The following is a 15,263-nucleotide window of genomic DNA, read 5'->3' on the forward strand; positions in this document are numbered from 1 at the left end:
CAGCGCCACTCTGCCAGCGGGGTTAACAACAGGCTGACAGATTTGTTTTATAGTGCCATTAATATGATTCCAGTAAATGCATTCTGCGCCTTCTCATGCAGATCCCCTGGCCAGCACAATCCAGCACCTAATAATAAAGCACTCAGCGATTAAAAGTGTGAATAAAATAACTCTTAAAGCTGAGCAAGCATGGCAGCTGACACCACCCACACTCTCCCAAGAGGGGGAGAAGGGACCGCAGCAGGAACAAAAGGACAAAGATGCCCTCTCCAAGAGTTTCTACCATCCTGCAAATTGATTAATGGGAGAGAGGCCCAGTCTACCAACCCAGACTACTGACTGACAGACTTAACACTAGACAGGAGGTCTGCCAAACCCGGCACGTCTACACAGCTTCATGTAAACATATACCACAGTATATACTGCATATGCCAACTAATGAAATGTGATGATATAGAGAATTATATTTAATCCTACAATTTATAGCAATTATTACCAATAGCGTATCACTCATTAACCGGACATTAAGCATGCATTAAAGAGGACACAGTAATTACAAATACAATACAATACTACTGCAAACAGCTCTAATGGGAAATATTTTATCTCTTCTGTGTTCATCTCATATTTATTGGTGGTTGCGCTTGGAAAGCTACTGTGGCTAAGAGAAAAACTGAGCAGAGAGAGAGGAGAGAAGAAAGCCAACCAGCATTATGGCGGTCAGTCAGTGGGGATGTGGATGGATGCCAGATTACATGAACATAGCTGAATAAGTTTAACAAGGCTGACTACAGGCTCCAGGGGTATGTGTGTGTGTGTGTGTGTGTGTGTGTGTGTGTGTGTGTGTGTGTGTGTGTGTGTGTGTGTGTGTGTGTGTGTGTGTGTGTGTGTGTGTGTGTGTGTGTGTGTGTGTGTGTGTGTGTGTGTGTGTGTGTGTGTGTGTGCGCGCTTGGGACGGTACAAAATACCAAAATGTAAACGGGGGATAAACGTGATATAGATGTACTTTTCTAGGTGAAATCAAGGGCAGTAGGAGTAATCTGCATTACTTCCTCAATTAAAATACAAAAAAATATGATTTATAATGAATCAAAGGCCCCCACTGGCCAGGCTGGAACAGAGAGTCTGGCTGAGGGCTAATGTTGGGGACGCTACTCGGCGGCAGACTTTAAAGCATGTGTAAACCCCGAGCAATGAGACATGTAATTTGTGGTGAGCTTGGGCCAATACGGGGACAGGCTTTCAGGGGGTGTCGGAGGCAGAGAGGAAGCACAGATAAGATTTCTCTGCAGGGCAGGTAGAGTGTGTGGGCAGCCATGGTGCTCGGAGCTAACGCTGAATAAATATTTCAAATATGCTCAGCTCAAGTCTTATCGACTAGGGAGAGCGAGAGAGAAAAAGAGGGCGAGAAAAGAGAGAGATGCTGCATTCTACTGAGAGCGATAAAGGGGAAATCTCATCTCCCTCTTGAGCATGACCATATCAGCTATAGAAGCTCCACAAAAGAATGTATACACAGTTCACACAAATAAACCATTGGTATACATAGAAGAGTTTCTGATAATCCATGGCCATATATATATTTTTTTAAAGGAACCCTTGTTTTACTTACTACAGTGGCTTTTAAGTAATGTATGCCATGGAACAACAGTAAATCTAACAATAAATTCATATCTAAACTCCATCAATTTGAATCAAATTCCAACAACTACTCTGGAAATGAATTTAATATTTATGAATCTAATTTAGTTTATCTGAATAATGATGAATAAACAAGGAAATTGAAGGTTTCCAAATCAATTCATGTTAGCTAAGAAAATTCTGCGGCTAGTTAGGTGCCAGTACTAGGGTACAGTAGTAATAGTGGGCTCTTTATCAAAGGGAAGGGAAGACAAGAGAAGAGCGGCAGGGCATTAGCATTAGCTTGCAGGCCCGGTGTTGGCCGTTGTCTCCCTGCCTGTCTGACACATGCCAAGGCTGGAGCATATCTGGAGGCAGGGTGGAGTGAGGCTGGACCAGGGTTGGACCAGGGTGGTCAGCAGGGGCCCTGTGGTGCCTGTCAGTGGTGGCCACTCCGACCCCAAGCTCCAGCACTGGCCACAAGTGTTTAATCCGTGTCGGGAGCGTTAACACTGAACGACCTCCTGGGTGACAGATCCGCCATGCGAGCCTTTTCCCCCCGAGGAGGTGGGGAGGGAGGGAGTGGCGTGGACTCTATTTCCCTTCCCTCCCTGTCAGCTCGACTCACAGACACATTAGCGCGCCGGGGCCGAATCCTGCCCAGTCACAGCAACACACAGGGGCGGTCAGGTCGCAGGCTCTGCAGCAGCCGCCTGGGGAGGTGTGTCCTCTGTGACTGGGAAGGTGGTGAGCGTGTTAGAGGCAGTCATTATGATACAGCACACACCACAGGGCCAAAGAGCTCTATTTTCATGTCATTCAACAAATGTAAACGCCTGGAGTTTGCTAAATGGCGTTGGCACTTGGATTGGAACTGGTGCTATGGTAGGATGACATGAAAATAAAGCTCTTTGGCCATGAACAGCAGTGGTGGGTTTTGCGTCAAAATAAAGTTTTATATGCAGAAAATAGCCCCATAATTACTGTAAAATATGGTGTTGGAGCTTTGATGTTTGCTTCCACTGGTCCTGAGGCCCTTTTTAAGGTCAACGACATCATGACCTTTACCCAGTACCAGGACATGTATGCCAAAAATATGGTTGCCTCGGCCAGGAGGCTGAAACTTGGCTGCAAGTAGATCTTTCAGCAAGACAATAACCCCAAGCACACATCAAAATCCCCCCCAAAATGTTAATTGACCACAAAATTCAACATTTTGCAATGGCCATCTCAGTCTCCGGACTTCAACCCCATTGAAAACCTGTGGTTTGAATTAAACAGGGCAGTCCATAAACACATACAAAGGATATCAAGGATCTGGAAAGATTCTGTATGGAGGAATGGTCTAAGATCCCTCCCAGTGTGTTCCCCAATCTGATAAATCATTTTAGAAAAAGCCTCAGTGTAGTTATCCTCGCAAGGTCAGGTATTGAAAACAGGGGTGCTAATAATTCTACCCCTATCTTTTTGAGAGAAGACATTTCTCAGAGCAATTGTATTATTAATTTTCTTGAGCATAGAGCATCAGTATTTGTATTATTTATTTATACATTCTTTTTTTGCTAAGGGTGCCAATAATTTTGGACCGGACTGTAAAACCGCTACAGACACAGAGACAAAGCACCACGGCGGATGCACCAACACAGAGGGCTGCAGTGTTAATCATAGCAACATCATCTGGCTTGTTTATCCTCTTTCATGCCACTTTATCATATTTCAAAAAGTTAATGAAAATGAATATATTTCACAATACAAGCCAATAAACAATACAAGCCAATAAACTTGAATATAATGTTTATTATTTTGAAGGAAATATGTTATTTTAGCGCTCTAATTGAAAGAGGACAACTGTCTGCCAGAGAAAGGCTCTCTGTATTATAGGAGGAAGCGTCTCAAGGTTACAGTTACCAGCTAGCCCCAAGACCTGTCAACTGACACACTGCAATCCACTATGGCGACTCAATAACAACAATACTGATTTTTCTTTTTTAAAGAAGGCATCGCTTAATGTTTCCAGATACTAATATCCTATTCTTTAATAATTAATACATCTCAGACTACTTTCTAAATCATGCACACACATCACCATCAAGGGCTGTCTCCCTCTCCCTCCCTGCCACATTCCCACTGCAAACTCTGTGAGAACTCCCACAGCCATAGAGTTTAAGAGTGTAACCCCCTGAGACTGCAAGAACCCACTCCTTTAAGGCCAGCCAGCCGAGCCACACACAGTCCTCCAACTTTTTAAACAGAAAGAAAGCAGATGCAGAGAAAGGAACAAGAGGAAGTTTCTCAGGCACTTACGCAGTTTGACTTTACACTCCTCTCACACTCTTCTGGTCATACATACTGCATTACTGCATTGCAGTAAACCAAAACGGGGCAGATCAGTGCTCACCAAACATGTCATTTTGGGGGACTGTGTTAAATAGAATAATTATAACAGCGCTGATTATGCCTTTGATCCTGGCCGTCCTGGTATTCTGGGTAATAGCCCCGGCCGCCGCGGAGGGGGGCGGGTGCAGCGACACCTCACAGGTGGTCCCCCGGGACCACTGGATCCAGATCTGACCCTGTCCTGCTCTCATCTGGGAGACAAGGAGTCTATCAGCCCAAAAAAGCAGCCTTGGCAGCTGCCAACTGTGTTTACAGCTGCACCGCATCAAACATTCATCAAATACCATCTTTACATTCTGTGATGTGAGGCAATCAGCATTTCACAGGCTGTCAAATGATGTCTAAAACAGTTGCTACCTGGCAGTGTCAAAAAGAAAATGGTTCAAATAATCTCATAAGGTATACAGGTTTCTTTCTAGTCAGAACTCCTGACAGACGAGACTAGCTCATATGTTAAAATATTAATTCTACCTAAATACTTAAAGCGCTCTAATGACAGCAAAGCTCAAAATCAGCTTTCAAGTGTAAATGACCCCCTTTTCATTTTTATACTTACATCCATTTCATCTAAATCAAAATTGTTCTCAACTTTAAACTTCTGAAACAGATTAATATGGCCAGCTAATACATGCTCATTTAGTATGTTTGAGAAACTTCTGTTCTGTTGGTCCAGCGGATCCACAGAATGGAGGATTTCACTTTCACAGTATTTTCCCATGAAGGATTCTAGTTGGGAACAGTAAGCGATCTCCCATCAGGCTCTCCACTACATAGTTCAGCAGTGCTATAGCTCCCTCTACAGGCACTGGAAATGTCTGCAGGAAAGAACTCTGGGTGACCCCTCTCTCTGCAGTTGCTGCTGATGTATAGCACATTCATCTAGCTCAGTGTTGGGAAGAAGCACATTTAAAAGGGAGTTATTTGATGAAGATTTTAGCTGTCACGCTCTCTCTCTCAGAAGAAGGGGACATGCCGTTGTTGTCAAACTTTAGAAAAAGGCACTTCCTAAGCTCATTACTGTAGCATAAACAAGCACTGAAAAATATATACATTTCTTGTTTGCATTTCCGTTCACTGATGAGGAGGTTTATGAGGCTTTGCAGGAGAAAAAAAATTAATGTGTGAGAAAGATTATTTTAACATGACCTAATTAGAATGTCACCTATGGGTGGAAAATCCAAGGTATAACTTCACTTACAAAGGAGATTACGCAATCAGAATCAGTAACCTCCAGCCTTGCAAAAAATTACAGTGCTGCAGAAGTTTGCATTCTTTCAAGGCTTCCTCTTCGCATTATAATACTCTATGGCAGCAGAATGCCTGATGAGCCATCAATCTTGATTTCAAAACTGAGTACATTATATACCCAATTTACTCAGAATACATACTTATCTGATTGCCACAGGGAAAAGTTATGTGCCTGAGAAGTTTATACAAAATTCTAACATTCTCCATACTTCCCTCTGTTAACATAGACCAGACCTGATGTAGACCTACAGGGCAAAACATTGCCAATGCAGCTCATGGGAGATTAGATTGCAGTGTACTTTTTGTCAGACAAATCTCTCATACAAACTAAAAATACTTCACACATACCAAAAGGTATTTTATAACGCACACATGAAGATCCACATTCCCTGAATTGACTGCTTCATCTGAGCAGCAATGTATACTGCATGTTGTGAGCAGGTCAGAGCATTAGCCTATGGGACTTACAGCAGCTTGGTGGCTAAGGCTTCCTGGTAAGGCACTAGCGAAGGATCCCACAGTCCTGGGATGAAACCACATCAGCGGTAATGCATTACAGGATGCATATGGAGTAAAACAGCAGGAATGGTCTAGCTGGCTGATAAATAATGTATTGTAATGTATATTAAAGGCTGAGCCAACACTGCAGCCGTTCCTAGCAGCATATTCTGAGAAGCAGCAGAAGCAGAGGCAGAGTGCTGCTGTAGAAAAGAGCAGACAGTATTCTAATTATGCACATCTGAGAGGCAAGCAGAGGCCATCTGTCAGTGTCTGAATCAGTTACCTTATTACCAGTGCCTAAAGATATAAATATAGGAGAGGGAGCTGCTTTCATTAAGGCACACGGTGGCATGCTGCTTCAGACGGCTCCAAACACAAACTTAATTGCAAATGAGGACTTGTTGTGAGGAGGAGTGGCCCTAGTGTGGCTGTGCTGTCGCTGACCCCGCAGAGGGCCAGGGCACTAGCGTGTGTAGTGGTATGCCACAGGGCTTGTAATGGCTGTCAAGGCCCCTCGGCTGCCCTCTCGTCTCACATGGCAAGGATTTTGTCTGTCTGTGTTTTTACTCACGCCCAGGAGTTCTCTTTGACTGTCGATCCGAAGGCCATATTCAGGCTATGATTGTTGCTGCTCATCATGCAGTGAGGTGTTGTGGATGAGATGCCTGATTAGAAATCAGAACTTTTCTCCGGTCTAACTCTATCTGCTGGTGAGTGGGTGATAAACACTACTTATTTATCAGCAGGCTGATTCACTCTCTCCTCAGGCAAGTCTCAGACACCTTTGACACCAGCGCTTTGGGAAGCACACCTCATTCCAGAGGAAGCCATAGGGCTCAGTGGACTGCAGATAGCCAGACTGCTGTATTGCAGTGTCTGTCTCTAAATAGAACTGCCTGGGTACCAAACTGTCCATCTTCCTCACAATGAAGATAAGACAACACACAGAAAACATTTCCTTACTTTCAACAGGAGCACTATGCTCATACTAAATCAACAAAACATCTATCTACTTAAAGTATACATATTTAGATCGATTTTTCCCACAGTAATAAAATAATGTACACATTTCTGGCAGAGGTATGCCAGAGTAATCCCTGTTTTTCCCTCCCCAGATCTCCTATTTGTGGGCTGGTCTTGAACAGCAGGTGTAGTAGAAGTGAAAAAGAAAGACTACCACACTCTGGTGGCCTGCACAGCATCTCATTTTAGATGGGTGCCAGGAGATGGCCCTATACCGCTGACCTGTCACCTGTCAGCCGGCCTACACTCCTGCTTTCCTGACTGCCTGTTCTCCTGCATGGCTGACTACCTGCCTTTCTCCCTCCCAGTCTCTGCCTATCTGTCTATGCGCCTGCATACAATATACTCTACCTTCCCGTCAGTCAGTATGTCTGTCTATCTATCTATCTATCTATCTATCTATCTATCTATCTATCTATCTATCTATCTGTCTATATGTCTGTCTGTCTGTCTGTCTGTCTGTCTGTCTGTCTGTCTGTCTGTCTGTCTGTCTGTCTGTCTGTCTGTCTGTCTGTCTGTCTGTCTGTCTGTCTGTCTGTCTGTCTGTCTGTCTGTCTGTCTGTCTGTCTGTCTGTCTGTCTGTCTGTCTGTCTGTCTGTCTGTCTGTCTGTGTCCATACCTGTACCACAGGCTCTGATATGGTGAGCCAGGCCATTGCCTGAGGGGACATCCACCTGAGGATCAGTGAGCAGGGTTTAAAGAATACACCAGGTATGAAATGCACGTCATCCCGAAACAGAACATAGAGAGGAATAAAGGCTGTGAAGACAGGGATCTGTCTGTGACCGCTTCCTCACCCTGACTTGACGCTGCCAGGGCTTTATGGCAAGAGGATGCTCTTAATCATGACATTACATGTACTTTAAGGGGGATTCATGGGGTGAAATAAAGATTATTTCAGCTTAGGGCAATAGATCACAACGCCTCATTAAAACCTCTAAACAGAGACATTTATACAAGGTTCAAATCTCCCAGGCCGACTGTCACTCCTCCTCCACACAGAAAAGCAGGGGGAAGGCTTTACCAGGAAGTCAGATGACCAAACGGCCAGACCGAAGCCCTTCACATAAAGCCCTAGTGCCAGAAGAACACTGAAGGAAGACAAGTGGGGTTTGAATTAAAGGATAGAGCACAGCTTCTACTTTACTTTCAAATGCAAAATGAAGATGAAGATGGGAGCTTTGATTCATTGGAAGTACGTGACTGAGAAACAGTAACAAGAATCTAGATACGTATACCTGAATTAACCATACTGTCCATTATCTATTTCACAGAGACGAAGGAAAGGGTTCAAATGTTCTGCAGTGAAATAGGACAGAGACACCACTTGCACAGCCCAAGGCTTAGCGCTAGTTCATTAACATGGGGCAATGACTTACCAGGAAGGCTATTATACTCCGCTGCGTGCTCTCCCACTGAAAACAGCTTTTAATGTACTGTAACGTATGCAGCACTGCCATGGTGATTTTCCGAACTCTGTAGATATTCTGGACAAGAACCTAATGGGAAAATCAGATGGCAAATGGCAGTTAGCATGATTTGATTAAAAGCTTTATTTGTATGATTCATAAGCAGGTTTATTCAGGTTTACTCAAGGCCTTATTTGCTGCTGTGTGGCTTTATTAGTTTGATGTCTGGAGCTAATAAAGCCAATTAGTTAGACTATGACCAATCAAAGCTTCTATGCTGCTTGCCTGTGACAGCTTTGTTTCTGTTATATGAGGGGCATGTTCCAGTACTCACATTTCACTCCTTCATCCAACAAATTGTATCTACCATGCTTTATGTGTATAAATCATGAATTTTAGATTATATAGGCCTAAAATTCATTGCTAAAACAAACCTTTTTGGCAAATTTTGGGTTGTCCTCCAGGAATTTTTCCTCTTTTGGTTTGAAGGTTCTGATGCCGGCTCTAACCTGAGAAAGATATTACAAATGATCAAAGACAAATACAATCCAAAAGCAATGAAAAGGAAACTCAATGCAATGGGAAAACTCAGTTTACAGTGAGTACGGTATATGACTGGGTCATCTGTCAAAGAGCATTAGCTAGGCTAGAATCAGCCAGTGAATTCTTACTGGGTTATAGTGGACTTCCATCACCAGTGAGATGGTCCCTTTGGCCGGACCCCCCCAGTTCGCTTTCTTTAACCCCCGGGTGACCTGCTGTCCATTCTGAACCTGTAGCGGTGGAAAATGCATTACAATCAATAGCACCTCTCTGACCCATGACATGTTTTACGACTTGTCAATGTCAATGAATAAACTATAAGCCCATTATAAATCCAAGGATCCCCATTTTACTGTGAGTAATGGAATGGCCACTCTGCCCAGAAAGTCTGGGGCTTTGTCTCCGTCTTCACCAAAGACCGTCAGCTCCAAAACATCATGGATGTCCTTTATTGGGCTGCCAACAGATAACCAGTTAGTCCGAATCCGAAGGAATACATTCACTTGCATCAATGTATACAAAGTACACTAAAAGACCAAGTAAAAACACATGTACAATGTAAAGACTTTTTTCCACTCAGGGCTGAGTGTTTTGTAGATGGTGTGAGTCTGTAGCCTGCTGTTCCCTAGCTCCAGTACACAGAATGGATCACTTTTCCCTGCAAAGAAAGAACAAAGCTGTGTTAAAATGTGTGTGCAATTGTAGATTAACTTAGCCATAGAACTTAACCAGTTAAAACGGTACTGGTTAAAAGTGATATATCACCATTGAGATCAGTTGATGTGAGATCTGTGGCACTGACAACCTTGACTTGAAGGAAGCCAACCTCCCTCAAATGTTTGTGAGAGTTCTTCAAACTCTGCAAAAGTAAAATGATACAAACAGTCTTACTTAAATGTATTAACGCAAGCTAGTATTCCTAGAGAGCTTTTGAAATGTACTTACTTATCTACTAGTAGCACTTATATTAATTCAACCATGTAAAATGTCAAAAGTGGCATGAATAAATAGTAATATGTCACTAAACATGCTAACATATTTCTCTAGGATTTGGTCCCTCTCGTCTGGCTGTTCCAGGGGAGTTTTGTTGAGTTCGTTGATGGACACCCCACAGCAGGGGTTGAGGGTGACCAGGAACACCAGCCTGCCCTTGTCTTCGTCCAGGACATGGGTGTAGAGCTGCTGTGTGGCTACTGGCAGCCTGGACAGGTCCACCTCAAACCTAGATAATGATGGGATCAGTCTTCAATATCACTACTTAATAAGAATCAAATTAAAATCAAATCAAATGTATTCATAAAGGCCTTTTAAGAGCAGCAGATGGGACAAAGTGCTTATACAGAAACCCAGCCTAAAACCCCAAACAGCAAGCAATGCATATGTCTATTTGAAAGAACAGCAGTCGTACCACAAAAACAACACTATCAGAATAAAGCAAATCAATACTCACATTCCCCAGGATTCCTCGCTCTTCCTGCCTCTCTTAGCAAACACCTCCACCTGCAGTGGCTCCAGACAGTCCTCATACTTGTTGAAGTCAAACCTCTCCCTCCACTGAGGGTTGGCTTGAACGCACAGGTTCTGGGGGAGAGAGAAAGAGCAGAGTGCTGATACAGTACTGTAGCGTGGGTGGGCACTGGCACAATCACACACAGAGCCTGGTGTGGAGCAGTGTCAGGTTTAATGCAGTGTCACAGTGAGCAGAGACTACATGACAGGTGGATTAAGTCTTCATTCAGTGCTACCAGGAAGGGGCGGGGGAGAGGAGAGGAGGGTTTTTTGTGTGAGCGCACCTCAGCCTCCTCTCTGGGATCGTAAACACTGACAGCATCCAATTAGAATTAGCTTTGTTCAACAAACAAGCTGAAACGAAACCAGAGAGGTTTACAGAGAAATGACATGGAAACACAAGACGGGCGCACTGCGGAATCATCAGGGGGGAGGCCAACAAGTAGAGGTAGATGAGCAGGGCATGCTGGGTATGCAAATCAAGTAAAGCATAGTGAAGCCCTCCACCTGAAGGAGAGCATAGTGGGGAGATTGTACAGTGGCAGAGAGGCCCAGTCTAATGAGCTGCTCTGCCATGTCCCAGTGAGCCAAGGTGGAGGTGAGCCACTGACAGGCACCTGCTGAGAGTAAGGGAGGGAGAGAAGGAGAGAGAGGGAGAGACAGAGAATGAGAGAAAGTGGGTGGTGAAAGGCCGGTGGAAAGCATGTGCAAAGGGTAGGGGAAGAGAAAAGAGGAAGGGAGGAGGCAAAAAAAACAAGGAGAAATAGATTGAGAAAGAAGCTCACCTTGCTCTTGTACTTCTGCTCTCCCAGTCTGTAGCGCACATAGATGTCCCCCTGGACATTTTCAGGCATGTCCTGTCCCTCTACCAGGGTGATACCAAACACTCCACTCCACAGCTGGCTGTTCTTGGTGGCCTCAGCCGAGCGCTGGGTCTGGGCTTTATCTTGGGGCTGGGTTTGGTCCCCCTTTTGGTTCTGGCCTCCCTAAGAGACACAAACATGGACACACAGCTGCATTAAGACACCCTCCATGACAGAACTCTCTGAGTGGCTACCCCACTTCATTCACCTGCCCCTCAAATCTGGCACCTCATTACATATATAGATTGCATGAAAGTACTGTAGGACTCCGCTAGGCTCCAGACCCTCTCTGTTTGAGAACATTAGCCCATCTCCAGTGACAGCAGCAGAGCCACACCAGCGAGGAGAGGTGCGGTTCCTGGAGAGAGGGAATGTCAGTGAGCAGAGCACAGCAGCCAGATGTCCCTGGCTGTGACAGTCCCACTCATCACAGACCCAGAGACAGAGTGGGGGGAGGCAGGACACTTGGCATACTGCACAGGAGACAGCAGGCAGCAGTGAGTAATGATGCAATCCAACCACACAACCCTCTCATCAGCAAATTATGCATGGGTGTACATACAGTCTGGAAATGATATATACAGCATTGTACACATTGGTCTATTCTTCACTAAATCCCAAACCAAAATGTTGACTGTCTTCAGTGATATCTCTTATCTCAATTGTCCAATCCAATTTCTAAAATCAACTATTAGGGTGTTAAATGTCCAGGATGTCAAAACACTGAGACATCCAGGACAGCCCCTCCCAAATGATCCAACAGTCCTGCCGTGACACAGTGGGAAACAGAGGAGGAGAAACAGGCCTTGATATGTGTCCCTGTGTTAAAGTTCCCTTGAGCCTGTGCAGTGATAGGCCGTCTCTTTCAAAACAAACAGCAGAGAGAGAGAGAGGTTGTGTGGGCTGACTAATTAAAGAGCAGGGCTATAATCTGCTCTGACCTCTTTGATACTCTGTCTCCCTCTGCTGCCTTGGCCGGCACAGCTTCAAACGGCTCCCCTGCCACCCCGTCCCTCCCATCTCCTCTCCCCTTTTCTCCAGGGTCACCGCCCACACCGCAGCCCAGGGCCCAGGCCGCTGGGGATCAGAGCCTGTACGTCGGTCTCAGGGACCTGCATTAACATGGAATACCACGGCACAGCGCTGCTCGGCCCTATAAATACCTCTGCTCTGCTCTCTACAGAGGAGGAATACAGAGGAGTGGAGGATCGACATAAAGCAGGGCCTGGCCAAGTCATCCCAAGTGTTTATCTTGGACACAGTTCTATCTCAGCGGCCAATAAAACAATTCCACTTAACTGTAAGTGGCCCCTAAAGAGAGTCTATTCCTGGTCCTAAAAGGGGTATGCGATTGCTTCCATATGGTGGGACAGCATGGGGACGAGCAGGATGAGCTCAAACCTAGGTCCATTTGGCTGGTACCTCGGCTCTGTCCATCCACAGCTGTGATATTACATCCTAACATCTGGGTTATTGCCCGCTATGCCTGGGAATTATCAACCTCGCAAATCTTCGGCATCCCACACTGGCAATGTGCCTCGAACATCAGAGCAGGCCCCCCCTCTCTCCCACACGGCCTCCTCCAGACAGAAACACTATCAAGCAAAGCACAGAAACAGAGTTTTACTGGGGCAGTTGCCATTCACTGCATCTGTGGTAGTTGTCTCTGTGGTAGTGTTGAGAGTGAACAGGAGTGGGGAGTAGCAGTGGGAGATGAAGAATGACTAGGAGCTTAGTGCTCAGTCCCGGCCACCAGATAGGTGTCAAATGGAACAGTAATTTAGAGAAATATCATCTTTGCTAAAAATATGGATTCAAACATCACATTAACATTGTCATACGGCCACCGAAATGTCTTGGTACCGCCATCTGCCTCTGCTAAATGACAGGATAAATTTGCACCACGATTTGATGAACATTTTCACATCTCTCTATCTGCCCATTTATCCATCTGCAGAGCATACAGTGACTATGTGAATTGTGTTTTATTTCTTACCTGTTTAACACCAAACTCAGATTCAGAGAGAGATGAAACAGTGGCAGATGAAGTGACTGGATAGGTGTGAGAATAAACCCACAAGCACCATAATGAGAAGAGCACCAGTCCAAAACACAACAACACTAACTGCATCCAATTTCAGCCTTCATCACAATGCTTCAAATGAGAGAGCTGTATTACGGGCTGTATATTAAACCCAAAAAGGCTCTACTCCAAACTGTGCTTAGTCAACATGTAAATATGATGTTATCATGTTTAGATCATTTCTAATGCATGGTTTAGTCTGACACTTGACTCTACACAATTCCAAATAGAAAATGCAACTTGTCATTATGAAACCATGTGTACGAAATACATTATTTAAGGTTGAAAATGCATGCACAAAAACCAAAATCCTGGGACTATACTTCGCTCTTTGTTATGATCGTCATATATAATACAGTGATCTACTGCCACCTGCTGCTGGATATCAGGCACAATCTCAGCCATATTTGGATTTCTCTGACTAAAGTAATGGTTATACTGTTAGTAAGTCTAGTACTGTATGTCTATTCTAGCAATAGACATTGGCATATACTGACATTGAACAGATTTTAGAATTAGATGTACACAACAAAATTATGCAAGTAGAAAGGAGACCAGTGGAAAATAGAACATTCTAAATCCTACCCTCTTTTTCTGGTGCCATTTCTGTAAACGAGAAGAAAGAAAATCAGGAAATTTTGAAAATATAGTGATTGAAAATATTGACGTTGAAAATTAGAGATGTAACATTAGACTCCAATCAAATGAGGCTTACACGTTTTTTGATAGTAGCGTCTCTAAAAGTGAGGCATGTGTCCATGACGATGACCCCCATGTCATCCTCCAGACTGTTGGGGTCCTCTAGACTCAACACCATCTCACCGGTCCTGGACAGAGAGAGACAGAGACGTACTGCAGTTTACTAGATAATACTGAGTGATTAGCAGAGCATGTGTATTACTCACTTGTCTAATTCAAGGTTTTTGATGAGAATCGTGCTGGAACCCATGAAGTCATCAGTGGTTAGGTCCTTATCATAGACCTGCAACAGTTAGAAACACCATATTCAATATAAAAACTGTATGTCAATCAGGTTTGGCACAATGAACTGTTATTGCATGCCAGTTTTGTATCCTTTGCAGGCCATAGTTATGACATGATTAGAGTGTCAATCTGTCACTTTTATGACAATATAAGTACATTGTCGTTCATTTGTAGGTGTTACTTAGACAACCTAAGTTAAAACAACTCACCCTCACGTCAACAACCTGCTCTCGATCCTGCAGGGGGAAGGAGAAGGACTCGCTCCATTTTGGATTTAGGTTCTTATACACAACTTTGCTTTTGTAAATCGTCTTCCCTTCCAGTTTGAACTTGACATAAGGATCACTTGTACCTAGAGATTCAAAAACAAAACGGAATGTTCAGAAAATAGCAGATAAAAGCATTATCAGATTATCAACACAATCAATCATGATATGAGACAAATTCGTACTTGCAAAGGGGTGTCATTTATACAACAATTGTATTTTTTTTTTTTTAAACGTACAAAATGTAATATATATGAAACAGGAAACAAGTCAGATCCGCACAAATTAGAACACACACACCTTCCCTCCCAGCTAGATATATCAAAGAGCTTTGTGAAGGACTGAGATATGCAGGGATGAGGTACACCGCACATGTATTTATGAAAACAGAGGGATGTATCTGTTTAATTGTGAAAGAGAAGAAAGTCTCGCCAGCATGAAGCAACCAGCAAATAAAGTCCTGAAACCAGGAGCAACCAGTGTTAATCTCACAAGCCTGTTAAGTAAGTCGGCCTGGTGGTGGGGTGGGGGGACGGGGCGTCTTTGTCTCAGCCATGGTATGAAGATTGCCTGAAAAATGAAAGCCAGTCCCATGCCTTCATTTGTATGGAGAAATGAAAGGGTGCTTGAGAAAACCTGCAGGGAGGCTTGAATCACATGACAAAGGCCCTGTGGGGATGGGCTGTCAGGCCTGTCAGCTCCCCACTCCAAATGAACATCTCCCAAAGGCAGGCAGGACCCACAGCAGCTCCGCCCTGCCAGTCTGACAGGAAAACCTCCAGGCAACTTGACAGGAGGAGAATGTGGCAGCCAGTGA

General features: G+C 44.3%; 1 protein-coding gene across 4 annotated transcripts in view; it reads right to left on the reverse strand.

The window, feature by feature from the left end:
• The window catches only part of LOC139584713 (multiple C2 and transmembrane domain-containing protein 2-like), a 46,072-nt gene that overhangs the window by 18,330 nt on the left and 12,479 nt on the right, over positions 1 to 15,263 (reverse strand). For all 4 annotated transcript variants that reach the window (XM_071416863.1, XM_071416861.1, XM_071416864.1 and 1 more), the window contains exons 5-17: positions 14,390 to 14,532; positions 14,102 to 14,178; positions 13,912 to 14,023; positions 13,782 to 13,802; positions 11,036 to 11,236; positions 10,192 to 10,322; positions 9,777 to 9,963; positions 9,507 to 9,600; positions 9,297 to 9,399; positions 9,095 to 9,197; positions 8,870 to 8,971; positions 8,633 to 8,707; positions 8,169 to 8,288 (exon numbers count right to left, since the gene is read on the reverse strand). In XM_071416863.1, the coding sequence (XP_071272964.1) occupies positions 8,169 to 8,288; positions 8,633 to 8,707; positions 8,870 to 8,971; positions 9,095 to 9,197; positions 9,297 to 9,399; positions 9,507 to 9,600; positions 9,777 to 9,963; positions 10,192 to 10,322; positions 11,036 to 11,236; positions 13,782 to 13,802; positions 13,912 to 14,023; positions 14,102 to 14,178; positions 14,390 to 14,532 (1,469 nt within the window). The remainder of the gene's footprint in view (positions 1 to 8,168; positions 8,289 to 8,632; positions 8,708 to 8,869; positions 8,972 to 9,094; positions 9,198 to 9,296; positions 9,400 to 9,506; positions 9,601 to 9,776; positions 9,964 to 10,191; positions 10,323 to 11,035; positions 11,237 to 13,781; positions 13,803 to 13,911; positions 14,024 to 14,101; positions 14,179 to 14,389; positions 14,533 to 15,263) is intronic.

Source organism: Salvelinus alpinus, chromosome 9 (genome assembly GCF_045679555.1).
Source record: "Salvelinus alpinus chromosome 9, SLU_Salpinus.1, whole genome shotgun sequence".
Classification (NCBI taxonomy): domain Eukaryota; kingdom Metazoa; phylum Chordata; class Actinopteri; order Salmoniformes; family Salmonidae; genus Salvelinus; species Salvelinus alpinus.